Genomic DNA, 20,707 nt, shown 5'->3' with positions numbered 1-20,707 from the left:
TGTTTGTGTGTTTCTACAGGGAGAACAACAGCCGATTTGGATTCCAGAGAAACTGACCAAAGTGAATTCTATGGACCAACACAAAAATGAAAACAAAAAAAAGGTGATTTGACTCAAATCCATAACAGCTGATATCCAGAGCTCCAGTTTGGCTATTCTTACATCTACAACAGTGATTAACCAGGATGCTTTTTTCAATATTTATTTTATTATTGCCTTTTCCCACATCATAAAGTTCTATTTTATTTTTGAGCTCATATAGACCTAGGTTAATGTTTTTCTGATCAGTTTTATTTTTTGACTGTGGAGTTTTTAAACATTGCAATGGAGATTTCACCTAGGTAAAGCTACAAGGCCTTTACTATTGTCTTATGTGTTGTATATTATGTGTGCACACTTCTGTTTTGTGTTGTATGTCTGTATGTGTGTATGTCCATATATCTTATATGAGGAGCGCTCATGAATAAATGGATCCGAATTTTTTTTATTCACGTGATTTTAATGGTTTAATTTAGATTGGGTAAACAGCTGTTGAAAATTGTTTTAATATGTGAACAAATAAGGAGGTTAACAAATCTGTTTGTTTGCTTTCACCTTTCCTTCTCATTATATTTAATAATTCTGTTCAGGATAATGTAAATTGTTCAAAAAATTGTTTTCTTAGTGCCTGTTGGAATGTTACATAATTTTTTTCCTAGCATCATTGCCAGAATTCCTATCTTCATCCCAGTGCCGGTGAAGACAAAGATAAAACCAAACTACAGCTTCTTCGGTAGTTATCACAACAAACTGTATAAACTGATGCATCAGTGAATAATAACTCAACAAGTAATGCTCAATCAAGGAGTCGATTTACTTTGGGAGGAAATGGACATATTGACAGATTCCTCTACTTTGAACTGCTTGCAGAACTTGCCTGGACTATATGTATCACTTGTATGCATTGTGAACTATCTGTTGGTGCAGCAAATTGTGGTAGTGCTGGAGTATTTTTGCTGATGGTGTCACCGGTGGTACAATTTTTCAAAGGAGCCCTCAATTGGCTTGGTGTCATGGCATTTTTCATCCTCCTCCCTTCTACTAGTGATGGTCTAAAGTTTGGGGGCCAACAGAGGTGAGGCAAAGAACCTCACCCCCCCACTGGCACCAAGGCCAAATTTGGGGGCCAACAGAGGTGAGGCAAAGAACTTCACCCCCCCACTGGTGCAAAGGCCTATCCACAAGTATGGCTATATGCTGGACCGGTAGTCAGTGACGGGTATGATCCGATTGCAGTGGTACCAACCTAAGACAGGAGGCTGACACCTAGAGGTCAGTTCATCCGATGACGGGTAAGGACCATATGTTGAATTGGACTACCTAACAGGCACGGTCCCTAAGCCACATTACTTGTTGTTTAATTAAACAGAAGGGAGGAGATGCTGAGAGCCACAGCCGAGTCTGTATGGCTCCTGGGCATTTTGCCAACAGTATTGATTGACAGGCGAGGCATTAACTGCTTCTGCCGCTACTTTTGCGTTCTCGCGCTATTTTTGGACTTCCTGAGCTATTTTGAGTTCTCACGGGGATTCCCCTGGGGTTCCCATTGGTTGGCGAAGTGCAGGAGGAGGGATTTCCCGTGGAGCTATTTCCGGCTGGGGGTTCCTGCAGGAGCCTCGTGGCTGGTCGGGAGGATTCCCCAGGAGCCTGTGTGAGGTTTTTCCTGCAGTTAAAAAATAAAGTTTGTTCCTGCTTCAGTGGCTCATGATTTGTGCCCAGCCAGACTGCGGCACCCTATTGCAATTCAAAATTAATACATCAAAAACTAAACACGATTTCCTCTTCGAGTCTACTTCCTTTTAGGACCTATCTCTGAAAATGGCACCCTCAGGGGCCTAAGTCTTCAACTTCACTTTAGAGTATCACTTCTATACAACTTCAATTTAAAAAACATTCCTACCAATTATTTCTTCACTGTCTTCCTTATAATAATCTTTTTGAATAAGTAATTTCTCTAGGTTGAAAAGTTAAAATTACATGAAAAGGTAAACATTGAGAGGTATCCCTTCCAACCCTGTTTCTTTTCACCATAATTACCCTCTAAGTAACTTTTTTATTTCATTCCTGGTATATCCTTCACTGCATCTTCTTCATGTAAATATAATCCACATTCTCATTTCTCTCTGCCTCTTTCTTATAAAAAAGAATCATGTTGTAACACTGCTGCAGTGTTCACTTCCTTTCCCCTAAAGAGGCATCCAGGAGATCTCTCTCTAGAAGTATACAGAGGTTCCTCATGCTCTTTTAAAACTGTTGTTGTGTATATACTGCTTCCCCATTGATGGACACCTGGTTTTTGCAATTTTTTACTACCATAAAAATGCTGCAAAGAATAATCTCGTCCATATATTATATGTGTATATTTAGGAAAGATGCCCAGAAGTAGTATTTCTGGTTTAAAAAAATAAATGTATCCTTCTTTCATTGGCTCCTTACTTTGTTACCAGTTCCCTGTCATTAGCCTAGTTTTAGACTTAGGTGACTGAGATAGCTTTCACTCTAGCTCTAATTACTAAATATTAAAGTACACTTTGATATTTTCACCATCCTGATGGAAAATCTCTAATAATCCTCCCTCCATACCAAATGAATTACAAATTCCTTTACCCATATTTACAATTTCACTGTGGTCTACCCCATGTACCCTCCCTTCCGGGTTCATCTTCCCAGCCCAATTCTTATCCAGCATGCTGCTTCCTGCTGTCTGAAGAGACACTGCATGTTCCTTCTACATGCCTTTGCTCACGCCCCTTCTCTTTGACTAGAAATATCCCACCTTTCTTCTGCCACCCAAACACAATTTACTTTTTACAGTCCTGCTTGAATGCTGCCTCCTTTCTGAATCTACTAATTAATTACCGTCTTAGCCAGGAATAACTTCACCCAATTTTTCAAAACCCTTTATTTAAACCAATTACATGACATTTATCTTAAAAATGTCTTCTATCACAGGTCTATAGTAGTTCATTTCCACAATTGGTTGTAAATTCCTTGAGGGTTTGTACACATTATATTTCCCTAAGTACTCTTTATAATACTTCACATACATGCTTCTCACTACACCTTCATGGAAAACTATTTATCAAGAAAAATCAGCCTTTGGACTTGACTCCCTATTCCAATGTTGGAAAAGGCTGAGAGGGAAATGAGAAGCCCAAATCTGATGGCTGTAAAACATGAGCCTGTGCAGTGAGGCATGAACGCAGATGCACACGTCCCACCCACACAGGAAGCTGGCTCTTACATTCTGTCTATTTTAAAGCAGTTACAGGATTAATGACAACAAAACTAAGTGGAACTCAGCAAGAATTTTATCTCTCTAAAAGGTTTGTAATTTTTCAAATCCTTATTTGTTTTATTCCATGCACTAGACCCTGGGGGGGAAAAAAGGAGAGAAGAAAATGGGTAAGCACTACAACTGCGATAGAAGCCACTGAGCTAGCCTCAAGGAAAGGTCACAATCATCATCTATTCTAGAAGCACTCTAGGCTGTAGAAACGCTGCGATCAAGTCTAGGCATGGGTATACTATGTGAGTACTTCATTTAACCAGAAAGCTGTTTGTCCATCTAGAAAAATGAAAAACCTTCCTCTCTCCAACCTTTTTTCCCAAATGGAGTTCTCCATTCATGTAGCAGAGAGAAAAGGATGTCCTCACCATCTTCGGTGATATGACCTGCTTACCTATTTTGACTTAATTTAACTGAAAAAAACTCAAAGTCAGTTTGTGGTTGATCATAGAAAGGGTAGATTTCAGAAGATGCAAGATAAGCTCCATAGGCCTACCATATTAATCTACCCACACCAAAAGCAGTAGCATCTGGCCTTATTCCAGTTCAGATAAGTCTTCCTCCCAAACACTTTCCTCTCTAGTTTAAGTTGTCACGACCTCAAGTCTAAATCAGAGCAAAAGCCTTTTTGAATTTGGGTTCTCCAGGGCCCAAGGAGTGTTCCATGCCAAACCAAGTTTCAATGACCTACCAATTGTCAACCCCGTGGTTCTCTCCGGCCTTTACCCTATCTGACCTCTCTCTATTACCTACAGCTGCTGAAACCAACTGCACTTCCTTTTGAAATCCTCTCTTCCCTCAGCTTCCATGATTCTTATATTTCCTTTGTTCCTCTTTTGTTATCCATTCCTTCTTGTCCTCGGGTCTTATGCCCTTTGCCCTCTTCCCCTCTCTTTCTGTACACATTTTCTGATCAAAATCATCCACTCCTATGGTCTCACTTGCTACCTAATTCTTCCCAAACTAACATCTTCTCTGAGCTCTGCATCCACTTTTCAGCAGTCTACTGAATAACAAGCCTGTCTGAAACCATACCCAGCAGCTTCTTTTCCTTTCCTCTATCAACCTGCTCTTCATTTTTAATATTTTATATTTATTTATTTAGGTGCTGGGAATTAAACCCAGAGCCTTGTGCATGTTAAGCATGTATTCTACCACGGAGCTATATACCCTCAGTTCCCAGTCTTAGTCTTTAATTCTCCATTTCAACTAATAGATCAGGACATACTATTTCAATTCTTCCATGTCCTTCCCACTCCATAATGAATTGATCATTAAATGTCACCAATTCTACATTTTAAGTTATCTCATTTGCATTCTAACTGCCGTGGTCAATGCCCTCATTTTTATCCATACAGGATAACAGACTGACTGATCTTCACCTCCACTTTCTCCACCAGTCTAACCTAAAGTTTCTCACTTAACAACACAAGCTAGATTATATTACATCATCAATGCTCTCATAAAACCTCCTCAAACACCTTGATATCTGGGCCCAAATAACCTTTTCAGTTTCACTTCCAGTCAAAACCTGTCTGTCCTAAGATATCTTCTGTTCTAAACTGAATCCTTAAGTCTACACTGAACCTACTGTCTGTGTAAGGACTTTCCTTCTCTCAGTTCCCACTCCTCAGATCCACATAACCAGGGCCAACTTTGTATATTCTCCTCAAAAATTTACTTGGAGCTACACTCATCCTTCAAAGACAGAACAAATACTACCTTCTCTCTGAAACCTTCCCTGACCTTCCTCAGTGGCAGCACCACTGATTAATATCCCCTGGAACTTTGTTTCCACCACTATTGTGGGGTCCTGTTATAAGACCCTGTAAGCTCTCAAGGCATAGGGACTACTCGTATTCATTTATGTATCCCCAGCACTGAGCACAGTCCTACCAGGCTTGTAAAAGGAGTTCTAAAAGTGTTAAAGTGGTACTCTTGCCATTAAGGCAGTGCTTTTTAAAATATATATATATATATTTTTAGTGGTAGATGGATACAATACCTTTATTTTATTTATTTATCTTCTTATGTGGTGCTGAGGGTTGAATGCAGGGCCTCCCTTGTGCTAGGCAAGTGCTCTATCACTGAGCCATAATCCCAACCCAAGGCAGCACATTTTTGAGGAAATCAGTTTGAATGGAATACAGAGATCCAAATAAGGAGGAATGAAGCCCCAATAGGGGAATATTTCTTTTTGTTGAGGACCTTTCTTGTATCCCTCAAATCTCACAGATAGGTGGCTACCTGCTCTTCCAGTAAGTGAGGAATCCCTCCTTCTCTTGGCACAAAATAGATGTTCTAACATGGCCTATAACTCACAGCACCACCATTCCCAACCACGTGAGAACTTACCACATCAATTAATCTAAAGTTAAATTAAAAACAAATGAATGTATAAGGGACTAAGGATCCCTAAGAAGGAAAATGTGTTGAGATTAATACCTGAGAAGTGAATTCAATTTTAACTTTATCCAACATTCTGAATTTTGACATCTAACTAAGATCATTACAGCCCACGTATATTGGTTCTCCTTCCTTTTAAATCCTCAAATTTCTTAAGTCCTTAAATCACTTGGGCTATACCCCACTTCAGACTGATGATTCTAGAAAAAGCCACAGGCAAGCAATTTATATCTATCAAGCAATAACATGCTGATACATATTGTGTACAAGGACATATTCTAGATTGAGAACTGGTCCCTGCTCTCAAGAGGCTTCTATTTCAGAGGCAGAGGCATTTAAACAAAGGGCATATGAATAAAGTATAGTGAATTCCATAGTAGAAGTAAAAACAGTCCATGTAGGGAGACATGGTTGGTCAAGGGCCAAGGATCAAGTGGCCATGACCCTTGTTCTAAAAATGGGTTCTTGCCTCAGTCTGTCAACAAATATATAAGGAGTCTCAACTCTAAAGTACCTTTCTTCATGTAGCTTTCACTTGAGTTCCAGTTTTAGTAAATAAATTCCATCTTCTACTCCCAAATTACAGTATCTTCCAGAAACATAACTTCTATAGAATGAGGCCCTGACTTTCTCTAAGCCAGATCTTCTAAAACTTGAATTCAGTTTTTAGAATTCAAATTCGATTACTGGGTCTGCTTCTCTGGTGCTGGGAGTACATGTATCTTCCTATATTTTCCCTATTGATCTGTGGCTGGAAACCCTGCTTCAGTGTCTTGTTTATAAACTAGGGATAATAACAGTAGCTCCATCCAAGATATATTATAAAAACTTAATAAAACTACCTTTGAACATGTCAAATACTCAATAATTATCCTTTTCTTTGTTATATTTATTACTAAGACTTGCTGTCTGCCTTATCCATGGACTCTCAATTCTCTTGATGAGAGACCCTGTCTCAAAATAAAAATAAAAAGGGTTGGGGGTGCAACTAAGTGGCGGAGTGCCCCTGCGATAAATCCCTAATACTACACACACACACACACACACACACACACACACACACAATCTCCTAAGTGTCTCTGAGAATTAGAAACAACCAAAAAACCATTATATTGCCAAAATAAGAGGAAGGTACCTTCTCAGTCATCTCCACCCCCAAGGAGTTGGGTATAGGTTCATTTTGGCTTCATAAGCTGTCCCACCCAGATCCAGCTGGGGAACCAAGTACCTCTTAGTACCAGGTAGCCATAAGCCAGGTTGGTCAAAGCCTGTGCACATTTCCAGTGTTCTTCCCCAAAAGCAATTCGAGAAAGGATGACACACCGAATCAGCTCCTTGTTTGCTTGGATAGTCTGTAAAGAGCAAAAAAGTCATTGTGCTTTTGGGAAAGGAGGAAAATCTCTGTCATGTCACTAGAAGATAGGACTAAATTTGCATTCTATCATTTGCTTCTTCTCACATCCAACCCATTAAGTCCAGCCAGCTCCACCTTACTGCTGTATCCTAAAACCAAGCTCTTCTCATTTCTGCCTTGCATACCTAGTCTCAGCCACACTCATCTTTTACCTGGTTGGCTAATAAGAGCCCCTTCTAACTGCTGCCCCTCTTGTCTTCCACAGTCCATTTTATACATAATAGTCACAGTGACTTCTTTTAACTTCTTATCATGAAAAACTTCAATGGTAATATGGAGAATGAATCACCCAGAATCATCCGTTATTTACTCATGGTCAATCCTATTTCATATCTATATTCCTCATCCATACACCCTTGCCTTTTATTGTGTTTAAGCAAATTAAAGGCCTTTTTACATTTCATCAAAAATATCTCATAAGCCAGTGTGGGCTCTAATCTGTGCATGTCTATAATCTCAATGACTTGAGAGCTGAGATGAGAGGATTGCAAGTTTCAGCAAATTACCAAGATCCTGTCTCAAAATAAAAATAAAACGGGCTGGGGTACAACTAAGTGGTGGAATTCTCCTGCATTAAATCCCTAATACTACACACACACACACACACACACACACACACACACACACACACACACACACAATCTCCTAAGTGTCTCTGAGAATTAGAAACAACTAAAAAACCATTATATTGCCAAAATACTAGCAATAATTCTTTAATATCACTTGAAATAGGTAAAAAGACAGGGAGTGGTGGAGTAAAAGGCTATTTTAGAAATCTAATATTTTTAGCAAAATTTTGTAGAGGGACACAATACCTTTATTTTTATTTATTTATTTTATGTGGTGCTGAGGATCCAACCCAGGGCCTTACGTGTGCAAGGCAAGCACTCTACCACTGAGGTACAACCCCAGCCCATTTTTAGCAATTTTTTTTAGAGACGGGGAGAGAGAGAATTTTTTAATATTTATTTTTTAGTTTTTGGTGGACACAACATCTTTATTTTATTTTTATGTGGTGCTGACAATCGAACCAACCCAGTGCCCTGCGCATGCCAGGCGAGCGCACTACCCCTTGAGCCATATCCCCAGCCCTTTAGCAAATTTTTAATGATCACACATGCTGAGGTCAGTCTCTTTTAAATTTTTTTTAATTTGTTCCTTTTAGCTATACATGACCGTAGAATGTATTTTGACATATCATACATATCTGGAGTATAAATTTGCATTTTTATGGTTGTACATGATGTGGAGTTACATTGGTCATGTATTCATATATGAACACAGGATAGTTATGTCCAACATTATCCTGTCTTTTTCATTCACATCCCCTTTCCCTTCCCTACATTCCCTTTTGTCTAATCCAGTGAATTGTTATTCTTCCTTCCCCCATTGCTTATTGTGTGTCAGCATCCACATTTCAGAGAGAACATCCAAACTTTGATTTTTGGGGGATTGGTTTATTTCACTTAGCATGATATTCTCCAGTTCCATCCATTTACTGGCAAATGCCATATTATTCTTTTTTATGGCTGAGTAACATTCCATTGTGTATATGTACATTTTCTTTATCCATTTATCTGTTGAAGGGCACCTAGGTTTTTGTTCCATAGCCTAACTATTGCGAATTGAGCAGCTATAAACATTGAAATGGCTGCATCATTGTAATATGCTAATTTTAAGTTCTTTGGATTTAGGCCAAGGAATGGGATAACTAGGTCAAATGATGGTTCCATTCCAAATTTTCTGAAGAATCTCCATATTGCTTTCCAGAGAGGTTGCTCCAATTTGCAGCCCTACCACCAATGTATGAGTGTATCTTTTCCCCCACATCCTCCCCAATATTTATTATTACTCATATTCTTGATAATTGCCTTTCTAACTGGAATGAGATTAAATTTTAGTGTAATTTTAATTTGCATTTCTCTAATTGCTGGTGATGTTGAACATATTTTCATATATTTGTTGACCGATCATATTTCTTCTTCTGTGAAGTGCCTGTTCAGTTCCTTTGCCCATTTATTGACTGGGTTATTTGTTTGTTTGTTTGTTTGTTTGTTTGTTTGTTTGTTTTTTTGGTGTTAAGTTTTTTGAGTTCTCTATATATCCTAGAGATTAATGCTCTATTTGAGGTGCAAATGGGAAAGCTTTTCTCCCATTTTATAGACTATCTGTTCACATTCTTGATTTTTTCCTTTGCTGTAAAGAAGCTTTTTAGTTTTATATCATGCCATTTATTGATTCTTGATTACATCTGTTGTGCTTTAGGAGTCTTGTTGAGGATTCAGTTCCTAAGCTGACATGATAGAGAGTTGAGCCTACTTTTACTTTTAGTAGGCACAGGGTCTCTGGTTTAATGTCTATGTCCTTGATCCACTTTTATTGAGTTTTGTGCAGGGTGAGAGATACAAGTTTAATTTCATTTTGCTACATATGGATTACTAGTTTTTCCAGCACCATTTGTTGAAGAGGCTATCTTTTCTCCCATGTATGTTTACAATGCTCTTGTCTAGGATGTATGTTTGTCTCTGTGTCTTCTATTCTGTTCCATTGGTCTTCATGTCTGGTTCTGTGCCAATACCAGGTCATTTTGGTTACAATTGCTCTGCAGTATAATTTAAGGTTTGGTATTGTGAAGCCTCCTGCTAAGAATTGCTTTGGCTATTCTGGGTCTCTTATTTTTCCAAATAAATTTCATGACTGTTTTTTATTTATATGAAGGATATCATTGGAATTTCAATAGTAATTATATTAAATATGTATAGTTTTTTTGGTAGTATGGCCATTTTGACAATATTAATTTGGCCCACCAAGTACATGGGAGATCTTTCCATCTTCTAAGGACTTCTTCAATTTCTTCCTTTAGAGTTCTGTAGTTTTCATTACAGAGGTCTTTTACCTATTTAGTTAGATTGATTCCCAATTTTTTTAGGCTATTTTGAATGGGATACTTTTCCTAATTTCTCTTTCGGTTAATTCATCACTGATGTATAGGAACATGACTGATTTATGGGTGTTAATTATACACCCTGCTACTTTGCTGAATTCACTTATGAGTTTTATACTTTTTCTAGTGGAGTTTTTGGATCTTTTAGATATAAAATTGTGTCATGGGCAAATAGGGATAGTTTTGAGTTCTTTTCCTATTCATATCCTTTAATTTGTTTCTTCTGTCTAATTGTTTTGGCTAGAGTTTCCAAGACTAAGTTGAATAGAAGTGGTGAAAGAGGACATCCCTGTCTTGTTCCTGTTTTTAGAGAGAATGCTTTAAATTTTTCCCCATTTAGAATGATGGTGGGCTTGGATTTAGCATATATAGCTATTACAATATTGAGGTATGTTCCTATATCTCTAGTTTTTCTAGTGTTTTGAGCATGAATGTTGAGTTTTGTCATGAGGTCAGTCTGTTGTGTCTCTCTCTTTTCATCGTAGGCTTCATCTCTATCCATACTATTTTTTTTCCTATCGTATTTATTTGTTGAAGAAACTGGGCCTCTTTCCTCTAGTATTTGCTACAGGGGTGAATTTTGTTGACTGCATCCCAATGTTGTCATTCAACATTCCCTCTATTATCTGTTCTGCATTTATACTGGTAGTTGGATTTAGAAGTTTGGTCAACCTTAGCTTTGAGTTTTTTGCTTCATATGTATGATATATCCTTCCATCAGAAGATAACTACCATCCAGTTGTCTCTCTCTTTTTTTTAGCACAACTACATGGGCCAATTCATGAAAGATTATAAAATTCTCATATCATAATTCTGTCATTCTTTCTTCATATCTTAGCTGGAATAATTCTACATGGAGAAATTTCCCCTCATGTATTTTCATAGTTATAGTACAGTTTGTATTAGAAAGGCAGGATACCTGGTTTTTATTTTTATCAGCTTTCAAAACAATTTTATTCACTAGCATCCTCTAAAAGTGACCAAATACTTTATTATTATAAATTTATAAAATTTTAGACATATTTTATGTGCCAGCGTAATCTTTTAAAATGAATTAGATCATGTGACTCTCCTGTACAAAACCCTCCATAGCGTCTCACTCTTTTATTTTTAATGGAACCCAAAGTTCCTACTATGGCCTCCAAGACTCTATTTAATATGACCCAACCCTAATCACCTCATTCATTTTCTACCTCTTTCTTCTTCTCTTCTTATTCGCCTATGATAACTACTCTGACATGAATGTGTCAACCTAATTTTAATGTAGAATTTTTGCATCTACTATAATCCCTTTTTGGAGCACTCTTTTACATAGTTCAGTCTCCTGTTTTTTCATTTTGTTCAACTAATGAGGTCTTTCTTGGCCACCTTTCTAAATTACCTTTCTCTGCATCACTCACTGTTCCATTACTGATTTTTTTTCTTCATAACACTCACTCCTAGTTCATATTATATTAGCTATGATCTTTATTTGTCTATTATCTGTCTTCCTTGAACAAATAAGCTTATTCCTCATGTTCAACTCCTTTATGCCCAAGGCACAGAGAAGATTCACATTCAATATTTGCTGAATGAATCACTCTAAGGATGGGGTGGAGGAAAGAGCCCCTCTGCCACTGTGGAGCTGATGGGCAGAGCTCCAGAAACCACAGAACTATACCTTCAAGTCACGTGTTTCAGTGACTTTACAAACATGATCATCTATTGGCTGCACAATTCAACAGACTCAGGCATTTATTTTTTTGTGAAATGAAAGTAGCACTATGAGGAATAAAAAGTGCAAAGTTTTAGCCTTGGTTCTAATATTTACTAATTATGTCGTTTTGAGATAGATCATCCTGATCATAGTTTTCTTTTCTGAGATTGGAAACCAATACTATCTACCTTAGAGAGTTATTATAAGAAAAAAGTCAGCATCTATGTGACCTAAATTTGTTAAGCACTATCTAAATGAAAATATTAAGTTCCATTTTGAGGAAAAGGCATAACACCATGAAAAAATCACAGAAATGGGAGCCCAAAGCTTTGAGTTATACCTGACTCTGGACAGTCTGTATTTATCCCCAAACTCCTGTGCTCAAGGAAAAATGATCCCACCAATATGGGCTTAGAGTTCACCCCAGTGTTGCTGCTGCTGGTGGTGGTACTCCCTTGCCCTTCTGGTTGGTCTGTGAGTTCTGAGTTGGGTTACATTTCACTCCTAAGATCTAAATCTTTGTTATTACTCAGACTGGCTAAGGAGTTGTCAAGCCTCCAAAGCTCACACTTGGAAATCATGACAGACAAAATGGTTTCCTAGTTTGGATGTGTGACACACTAATAGGTCCAGCCAGGATAGTCTTTTGCAAGGTTTCTAGATAATTTATAGAGGTAAGCTTATAGGTGTCTATCTTGAAGAGGAATCAGTTCCTATGATATGCCTCTGAGGTGCCTCTCAGCCCTTATCTGCAAGAGAACACATTAACTCTGAAACCATTATTTCCTCTTGACCTGGAACAGACAAGAAGTCAGTATATGAACTCTGTTGATAAATCAGGCCTAGAAGCAAGCTGATGTCTGTGTTCTAATAATAAAAGTTAATATGTTGCTGCCTCACAATCCTGGGTTTTGAACACTCTTGCTTACACACTGGCTCAAACATCTTAGATCCTAAGGTGTTGACTCACTCTTAGAAATGCATACCTAAACTCTTTGATCTCTGACGCTACTCCCTCCTGCTTCTGGTCTTTTGGGTGTTTTATGATTCCACTGTAACCACAAGCACCCTACCCATATCCTTTACAGGCCTCAACCTAGACTTCTGCTTGGCTACCCTTGTTCTTAGCCTCCTGCCTTGATATCTTGGCCCTCTAGTAATTTCCCAAGTGGTATCATCTTGAAACCTTCCAGGAAAAATCTTAAAAATTAATTAATCAAACTTAATCCTATGGCAACTGGAAGAGGCAAATTAATTCTTAGTTTAAAGCTAGGAGCACAAATGCTCCAGGGAGGAATCAATGGTGAACCCTGTGGGGAATTAGAAGGTGGGTTGGCTACTCAACTGTTCCCTGATTTTCTTCCCATTTACAAAGAAATGTAGCATTTCATTTTATTTTGTGTGCTTCATTCTGCCTGCAGTGAATGCAGAGATTCTCTAACCATGGGCATATTATTTTAATTCACTTTTTTATAACTTTATTCTATTTATTTATATGTGTTGCTGAGGATTGAACCCAGGGCCTTACACATACATAGCGAGTACTCTACCGCTGAGCAACAATCCCAGCCCAATGGGCATATTGTTATGTGGAAACAGAAACTTAATTTTTTAAAAATTTTTTTATTGGTTGTTCACAACATTACAAAGCTCTTGACATATCATACTTCATACATTAGAATCAAGTGGGTTATGAACTCCCAATTTTACCCCAAATGCAGATTGCAGAATCACGTCGGTTACACATCCACAATTTTACATAACGTCCTATTAGTAATTGTTGTATTCAGCTACCTTTCCTATCCCCTACTATCCCCCCTCCCCTTCCCTCACATCAGAAACTTAATTTTTATCTTACCAGTTTTTCCTTAATCAGCTGAGTTATTTTCTTCTGGGACTGAACTAGTTTTTCTTTGGGAAGAGACATATAGTCTGTGCTTATCTCCTCCTCCTGGACTGCAGGATCTTCTTCACTCTCTTCAGACCCATAAGTGGGGTACAACTCATCTGTCTGCTGTTGTGCTGGGATGGGGGTTTGCTGTGACCTGTGGGTATGAGAGGGACATGGAGTCAGACTTCACAAAAAAGAAAAAATTGAAGGCTACAGTACTCCCAACTGGAGGATAGTGACATGTTTTCTATATTAAACTTGAAGGAATAAAGACAGGTCACTTTCAAAGCCCAGCATCCAGCATAACAATGTGCTGATTAAATTACTCACTTTTGGCAAACTAGTCACCTGCATTAGAGTAACAGCTCTGCCATTTATTTACATGACCCTGAACAAGCTGGCACTTAATCTTCTTCTTTGTAACATGATGAAGTTAACATGAATATCCACCTGATAAAGTTAATTAAATGAGGTAATAATCATATTGATTTATCATAATGATTGGCATTTAGTAAGTGCTCCTTTAACATAAACTAATACTAATATTAGTAATGATTTATTTCCTTTGTCTACAGAATGAGCAGATTGAATTGGAAAATCTCAAACATCCTGAAATTCTGATCCAAACCACAACGGAAAATAAATATAGTGAAATGAGGGATAGGGAATTAACATTTTGAGGCTACATTTCATATACCCATGTCCATCTTTTATCTATGTTAAAAGCTTCAATGCAGAGTGGCTAACTAAGTAAAGAGGATGAGTCCTACTAGGGCTCAATTCTCTCCTGACTATGCACTTGTCCCAGTGTAGGTTCTGGAACAAGTGCATAGTCAGGAGAGAATTGGCCTCCTCAGTTGTGTTAGAACTAAACATGGTGAGAAAGAGCTAACTGAAAATTTCCCTCTCTCTCTTTCTTACACACTTGAACACACACACACACACACACACACACACACACACACTCACATACAATGTAGATATCTGACTTCAATGTGAAGATATCACTTTAATTGTGAAGAGGTAATTGGATTTGTAAAGATAGTCACAAGAAATAATCCTATACAATGAAAGAGAAACAGAATTCTAAGATCTTAAGAGTAACAACAAGTTTCTCACAGAAATAACCTTTGTATTCACAGTAGCTTTTTAAAAAAATCCAACCACTGCCAAGTTTTAAAATTGAAATTTATCTTTATTTTCCACGGATAAAGTAACATATGCTTATTTTTTTAAAGGAAAATAAATGTCAAGTGAATCCTTTACATCAAGATTGAGAAATGATACACTAACATCCAGAATCCTACTCCAAATGACCTATGCATGCAGGTGTGCCAAGGTGTGTGGGCAAGGAATAACATTTCTTCAGGCCAGGCCCAGGCAGGATTCCTTTCTTCCCATAGATAAGTGTGCTTTCAGTGGACATATCAATTCAATGGAAAAGCCAGGGAAAGTTGGCAATGTGATGTAATCAGAGGTGTTTTCCTCCTTAAAAAAGGGCTTAGGATATGGCTCAGTGGTTAAGCACCCCTGAGTTCAACTCCCTGGTACCAAACAAACAAACAAACAAACAAACAAACAACTCTCCTCCTTTCTGATTGATGAATTTCATATCATCTTTCAAGACATAACCCAGATGTGAACTCTGCCAGAAGTCTTTCCCTGGAGTAGTGATAAAGAGGCACTCCAAAAGGCTTGCAAAAATTTCTCTAAGCCCCTATAATATAACAATTATAATACAATTCATACTATAGTTTGGTTTTTTGTTTGTTTCTTTATGTTGTTGTTGAGTCTTCTTTGCCTTCTAGCAAGTAAACTCCACCAGAGGATGGGCTGAGTCTCATTTGTTTCAAAAGTGGCTCACAGTAAATTCAAATAATAACTTGTTTGTTATTATTAATACTGTGATTGGATACAGAATGTCCCCAAAAGATCATGTGTTGGAACCATGGACCTATTATGGCAAGGTTCAGAGGTGGGGCTTTCAGGCGATGATTAGGGATCTGATTTCATCAGTGGAATAATCCACTTAGTGGATTCATCCATTGATAGCTGAAGGGATTACTGGAATCTGGGACATAGATGGAAGAAGTACTCACTAGAGGTGTGCCCTGGAAGGGTTTATCTCAGCTGCCAGGAGCTCAACAGCTTTGCTCTACTGCATCCTTCCACCATGATGTTTCTGTGATTGTACTAAGAGCTCTAAACTGGGAACCAAAATAAATCTTTCCTCCCCTAAGTTGTTCTTGACAGTTATTTTGGTCATAGCAATGAAATGCTGATTAATATACAGAATGAGTAAACAAATGAAAAAAGAACTTTATAATGTCTTTATGTTTGAAAAATGCTGAGAAGAGAGGAAATCTGTATCAAGATTAAAACTTAAGAAAATTAACCAAAAACATTACTCCCTCTATAGAAAATTTTGCTTGAGCTGCATTTTTTCATAGGACTGGAGCAGAAGATAAATCAATTAGAGTAACCAAATCTATATGGGCAGTTTGCCAGGAGGAGTATAACCAGAAGAATTGGAAGTTGTACTCCATGTATATATAATACGTCAAAACACGGTCTACTGTCAAGTATAACTAAAAAGAACAAATAAAAAAAGGAAAGAAAAAAAAAACCAAGCGGGTTTGATGAAAGATTTGCCTTGCTAGGCTTATAAATTATTCCATATATGTTGCTATGGCAAATATGAATTCTGATAAGTAATATTGTATTCATTATGAATTATCTTATTATTTCTAAGATATTCTATTGTAAATACTACATTTTAAAAATTGCAATTGTTGTAGTTCTATAACATTTAAGTTCACGGTTTTTTATGAGATAGTATACAATATGCTATCCAGTAAGGTAACCAGTAGTTAATGTGGCTATTTGGAATATGAAATGTAACTATTCAGATCTGAGATGTGCTATTAAGTGTAAAGTACACACTAAATTTGAATTATCATGAATAAATGTAAAATATTCCCCTAATAATTTTATGTAATATTTTTAGTGAGACATGTAAAATATATTATTTTTAACTTTAAATTTACCTGTTTCATTTTACTTTTTACTATGGCTACCAGAAAAATTTAAATTATGCATTGGGCTCTTATTTATAACTCCCATTATATTTCCATTCAATAGCACTGATACAGAACAATGGTTTGTATGTAAAGATGATTTTATACCAGAGAACATTTGGCCATAACTGAAGACATTTTCAGTTGTCCCAAGTGGGACAATGATGCTACTGACATCTTGTTATGGCTTGGATATAAGACCCCCCCTCCCCCGAAAAGCTCCTATGTTAATGTAGGAATATTCAGAAGTAAAATAATTAAGATCATGAAAGCTGTAAACAATCCATCCTAGTTTGAATGGGCTAACTGGATGGTAACGGTAGGCAAGTGGGATATAGCTGGTGGAGAGGTAATAGCTGGAAAATACCCTGAAAAGGTTCATCTTCTGTGTGGCCCCTCCCCCTTTCTCCCTCTGCTTCTCTCATTACTGTGTCCTGGGCTTCTTTCCTCTACCATGCTTTTCCACCATGATGTTCTGCCTTATCTTGGGCCTAGAGCAATGGAGTTGGTCAATCATGAACTGAACCTCTGAAACAGTGAGCCCAAATAAACTTTCCCTCTACTAAACTGGAGGTATGTGTGTATGTATGTATGTGTGTGTGTGTATATATATATATATATATATATATATATGTTAGACGGACATTCATTTATTTTATTTATGTATTTTGTGCTGAGGACTGAACCCAGTGCCTCACATGCACTAGGCAAGCACTCTACTGCCCCACTAAATTGTTCTTGTCAGATATTTTGGTTACAGCAATGAAAAAGTTGACTAACACACATCAATTTGGGTACATAATAGAGATGCTGCTAAATATCCCTCAAGGCATAGGATATCCCTCCAATCAAAGTTATCTGACTCAAAATGGCACCAAGGTTGGAATAATCTGGAATAAAGAAATGGATAAAGAACAGAGTTTGGAATGAGACTGCATAGTTTGAAAACAATTAACCATCAACTAGCTGTGTGACCTGGGCAAACTGCCTAACCTCTCTTTGATTTATATTCTTCATCTATCAAAGGTAGTATTCAAAGGTGGTATCTCATTCACGGAGTTGTTAGGAAATAGGCATACAATATATGCTCAAAAATGAATTATGGTTTAAAAATTTTAATTTGTTATCTCTTTATTTCATGAAGCAATTTTCTCACAATTTTATTATATTTTTCTCCATGACTTTACCAGTCTTATTATAAATAACCTATCTTTGTTTTTACTTGGTGCAGTGGCTCATGCCTATGATCCCAGCGGCTTGGGAGGCTGAAGCAGGAGAATCGCGAGTTCAAAGCCAGTCTCAGCAATGGCAAGGTGCTTAGCAACTCAGTGAGACCCTGTCTCTAAATAAAATACAAAATAGGGCTCGGGATATGGCTCAGTGGTCAAGCATCCCTGAGTTTAATCCCTGGAACCAAAAATAAATAAATAAAAAAATAAATAAAATAAAATAAATAAAAAATAGGTTTATTTTTGTTTTTAAAAACTTAAAATTTTTGTAAATTAGGGAAATAAATAATTATCTATATTGCAAAGCTGAAGATCCAAATGGATACTATACCATAATTACTATTAAAACACATCACAGCAGAACTTTCTCTTCTGTCTAATGTGCATGCATAGTTTCACCCAGGCTTGCCTTAAGGGAGACAGGGGTCCCTGTGTTTCTGGCCAGTGAGGGAGCATGATGTCAGGGTTCTGTGGTACTTACCGATGGAAGCAGGAGTCCCAGTCAATGTCATTGTTAACAGTTGGGATATAGATGGGGCTGGCTTGCATCTTCTTCCTACCAAGAGTCACACATGAGATCAGCTTTGGGAGAAAAGGCTTAGGAATTTGTACTATTTTCCCCCTGTTGGCTACTACTAACATTAAGTTTAAAGTGCCAAATATAAATCCACAAATGGACTATATAAATTCCATGTATGGAGATGACTCAGAAAGCAGAACATAAAGATATTTGCAAAAAAAAAATCTGACTTAAATTTCTTTTTCCTAATTTCTACTCTAGAGTAATCTCTAAAATGATTTTTTAAAAAATCGTTGTTGTTCCTGTTGTTATTGTTGTTTTTACTCTTAAAAGCCACACCTTTACATCTCCTGGGTCATCCAAACTATGGTCACCTACTTAACTATTCTTTGGCAGGCTTGATGGAAAGAGTAAGCAAACAAAGCAACTAGTACTCAGCACTAAATGAAGTACAACCAATGGATTGGTTAATTCTCCTCCTTTTCGGGGGAGGGGGGCATTTCACTATTTAATAGGAGATTCTAGTTAAGGAACTAAAACCCATATGTCTACTTTGGTGGCTGCTGTTAGGTAATGAGGAAAATGTGTTGAAACACATGGTGGAAAATGTGATTTACAAATATTTGTGAAATTCACTTCTCAAGGCTGTCATGTAAGTGGAATCCAAATCCAGTGCACAATTCTGGAACATTAATATCTACCAAGTCCCTCCTCATTTCATCCTAGAATGTCACTCGTTCCCATCGGATCCACAAGTAGCTGTCTCTGACCCAGGTTCCAGTATACCCAATATCCAAATTTCAGATGGAATATTCACTAATTTCTCCCTCTAATCCCTATTTTCAAAACTCCTACATTCTGTTCCATTAAGGTTCCAGAATGCACAGATCTAGGGCACCACATTTAGGCCCGCTCTTAAGGACAGGGCGCTTTCTCCTTTTCCGCATTGTTCCTCGGTAACTTGGTGAGCCCAGTGGCCACGTACAGAGCCGGGTCTGGAGCTCCCTTCCCAGCACCGCGGAGGCTCCAGCGGGCAGGACTGGTCCGAGGCGGCGTTCTGCCGCGTACCTGGCCCCGGGCTGAGAAGCCACACCCCGGATCTAGCCTCCAGGCTCCCTCGCCCGCGCTGTTCGGCTACAGAGGGAGGCGTCAGCGTCGAGGCTTCGGCCGACCGGGTCCTGAGAGCCACAACTGTGCCCGGCGTTAACTAGAGGGTCAACAAGGTCGCCTTCGGCCTGGGCCGCCTGGGTTCCTGCCCTTGAAAGACAATGGGGGTTGCCATGGGAACGGAACTTCTCCCCCTCCCCCCCCACCCGCCGCCGTGAGCGCGGCGCCGTAGCCACGGCAACGCGGGGCACTTCCGGTTCCGTGGAATCCAGAGCCGGAGATCCCGCTGGCATCGGGCACCCCAAGTTGCGCGCCTTCTGTCAACGCGACTTCAAGCTAGTCCTTGAACTTGCTGCCTCGGCTGCTCCAATCGTGGTTTCCTCCCAGAGGTGACGAAGAATGAGGATAAATCCCGTCCGAGCGGGGAAAGGAACTCTGGTCTCGTAGACGCTAGTTTTTTAAAGCTTTGGTGTCTGTGCGGGTCGTTCAGCGACACACCTCGGCCAGCCGGCTCTGCGCTCTGCTCAGCGCACCCTGCACCCCAGCAGTCCCCCGGGTGTTCTGGGTCCCCACACCCCTGAGGACAGACTCAATCAGATATAACTGTTGATGGCGCTGGCAGCCGGGCTCCTTTAGGAAAACCCAGTGCCGGAAGTAAGTAACCTAAGAAATGAGCGGCTGGATCTACTAATTGTTAGCAGTTGGCATATTTTCAGGAGAGGAGGTGTCGCGATGGGCAAAAAGTGCGACTTACCCAGTGGAGGGGGAGAAATAAAGAATGTCTTTGTGCTTCTGCCCTTTTCAATGCTTTATTCACTCAAATCATTCAATACAATGTCATCTACAGTTTCTTAATCAAGAAAATAACAATTCTTAATCCTAGGCATTGCATCAGACATACTCAATTCACAGCAAACAATTCTAGATTAATTCTAAGCACTGCAAACACACTTAATCATGACAGGCTCATATAGACATTCCCTCTGCATGCTAAGCTGAAGTGTCAGATCAAAAGCCTCAGGCCTTAGGCTCTAAGTCCAGCAAATGCACACTCACTCAGACAGTGGGGATCATACAGGAACCAAGGCAGGCTTC

At 38.6% G+C, this 20,707-nt stretch overlaps 1 protein-coding gene across 1 annotated transcript in view; it reads right to left on the bottom strand.

The window, feature by feature from the left end:
• The window catches only part of Ttc23l (tetratricopeptide repeat domain 23 like), a 57,215-nt gene extending 37,617 nt beyond the window's left edge, over positions 1-19,598 (bottom strand). The window contains exons 1-4 of the mRNA XM_040273570.2: positions 19,491-19,598; positions 18,467-18,541; positions 13,647-13,833; positions 6,963-7,086 (exon numbers count right to left, since the gene is read on the bottom strand). Coding sequence (XP_040129504.1) covers positions 6,963-7,086; positions 13,647-13,833; positions 18,467-18,534 — 379 coding nt within the window. The 5' untranslated portion in view covers positions 18,535-18,541; positions 19,491-19,598. The remainder of the gene's footprint in view (positions 1-6,962; positions 7,087-13,646; positions 13,834-18,466; positions 18,542-19,490) is intronic.
• Positions 19,599-20,707: the final 1,109 nt, after the last annotated feature.

This window comes from Ictidomys tridecemlineatus, chromosome 1 (genome assembly GCF_052094955.1).
Source record: "Ictidomys tridecemlineatus isolate mIctTri1 chromosome 1, mIctTri1.hap1, whole genome shotgun sequence".
In the NCBI taxonomy this organism is placed as follows: Eukaryota; Metazoa; Chordata; class Mammalia; order Rodentia; family Sciuridae; genus Ictidomys; species Ictidomys tridecemlineatus.
Note: the sequence above shows the minus strand (reverse complement) of the source record. Positions and strands in the feature narration are given on the sequence as shown.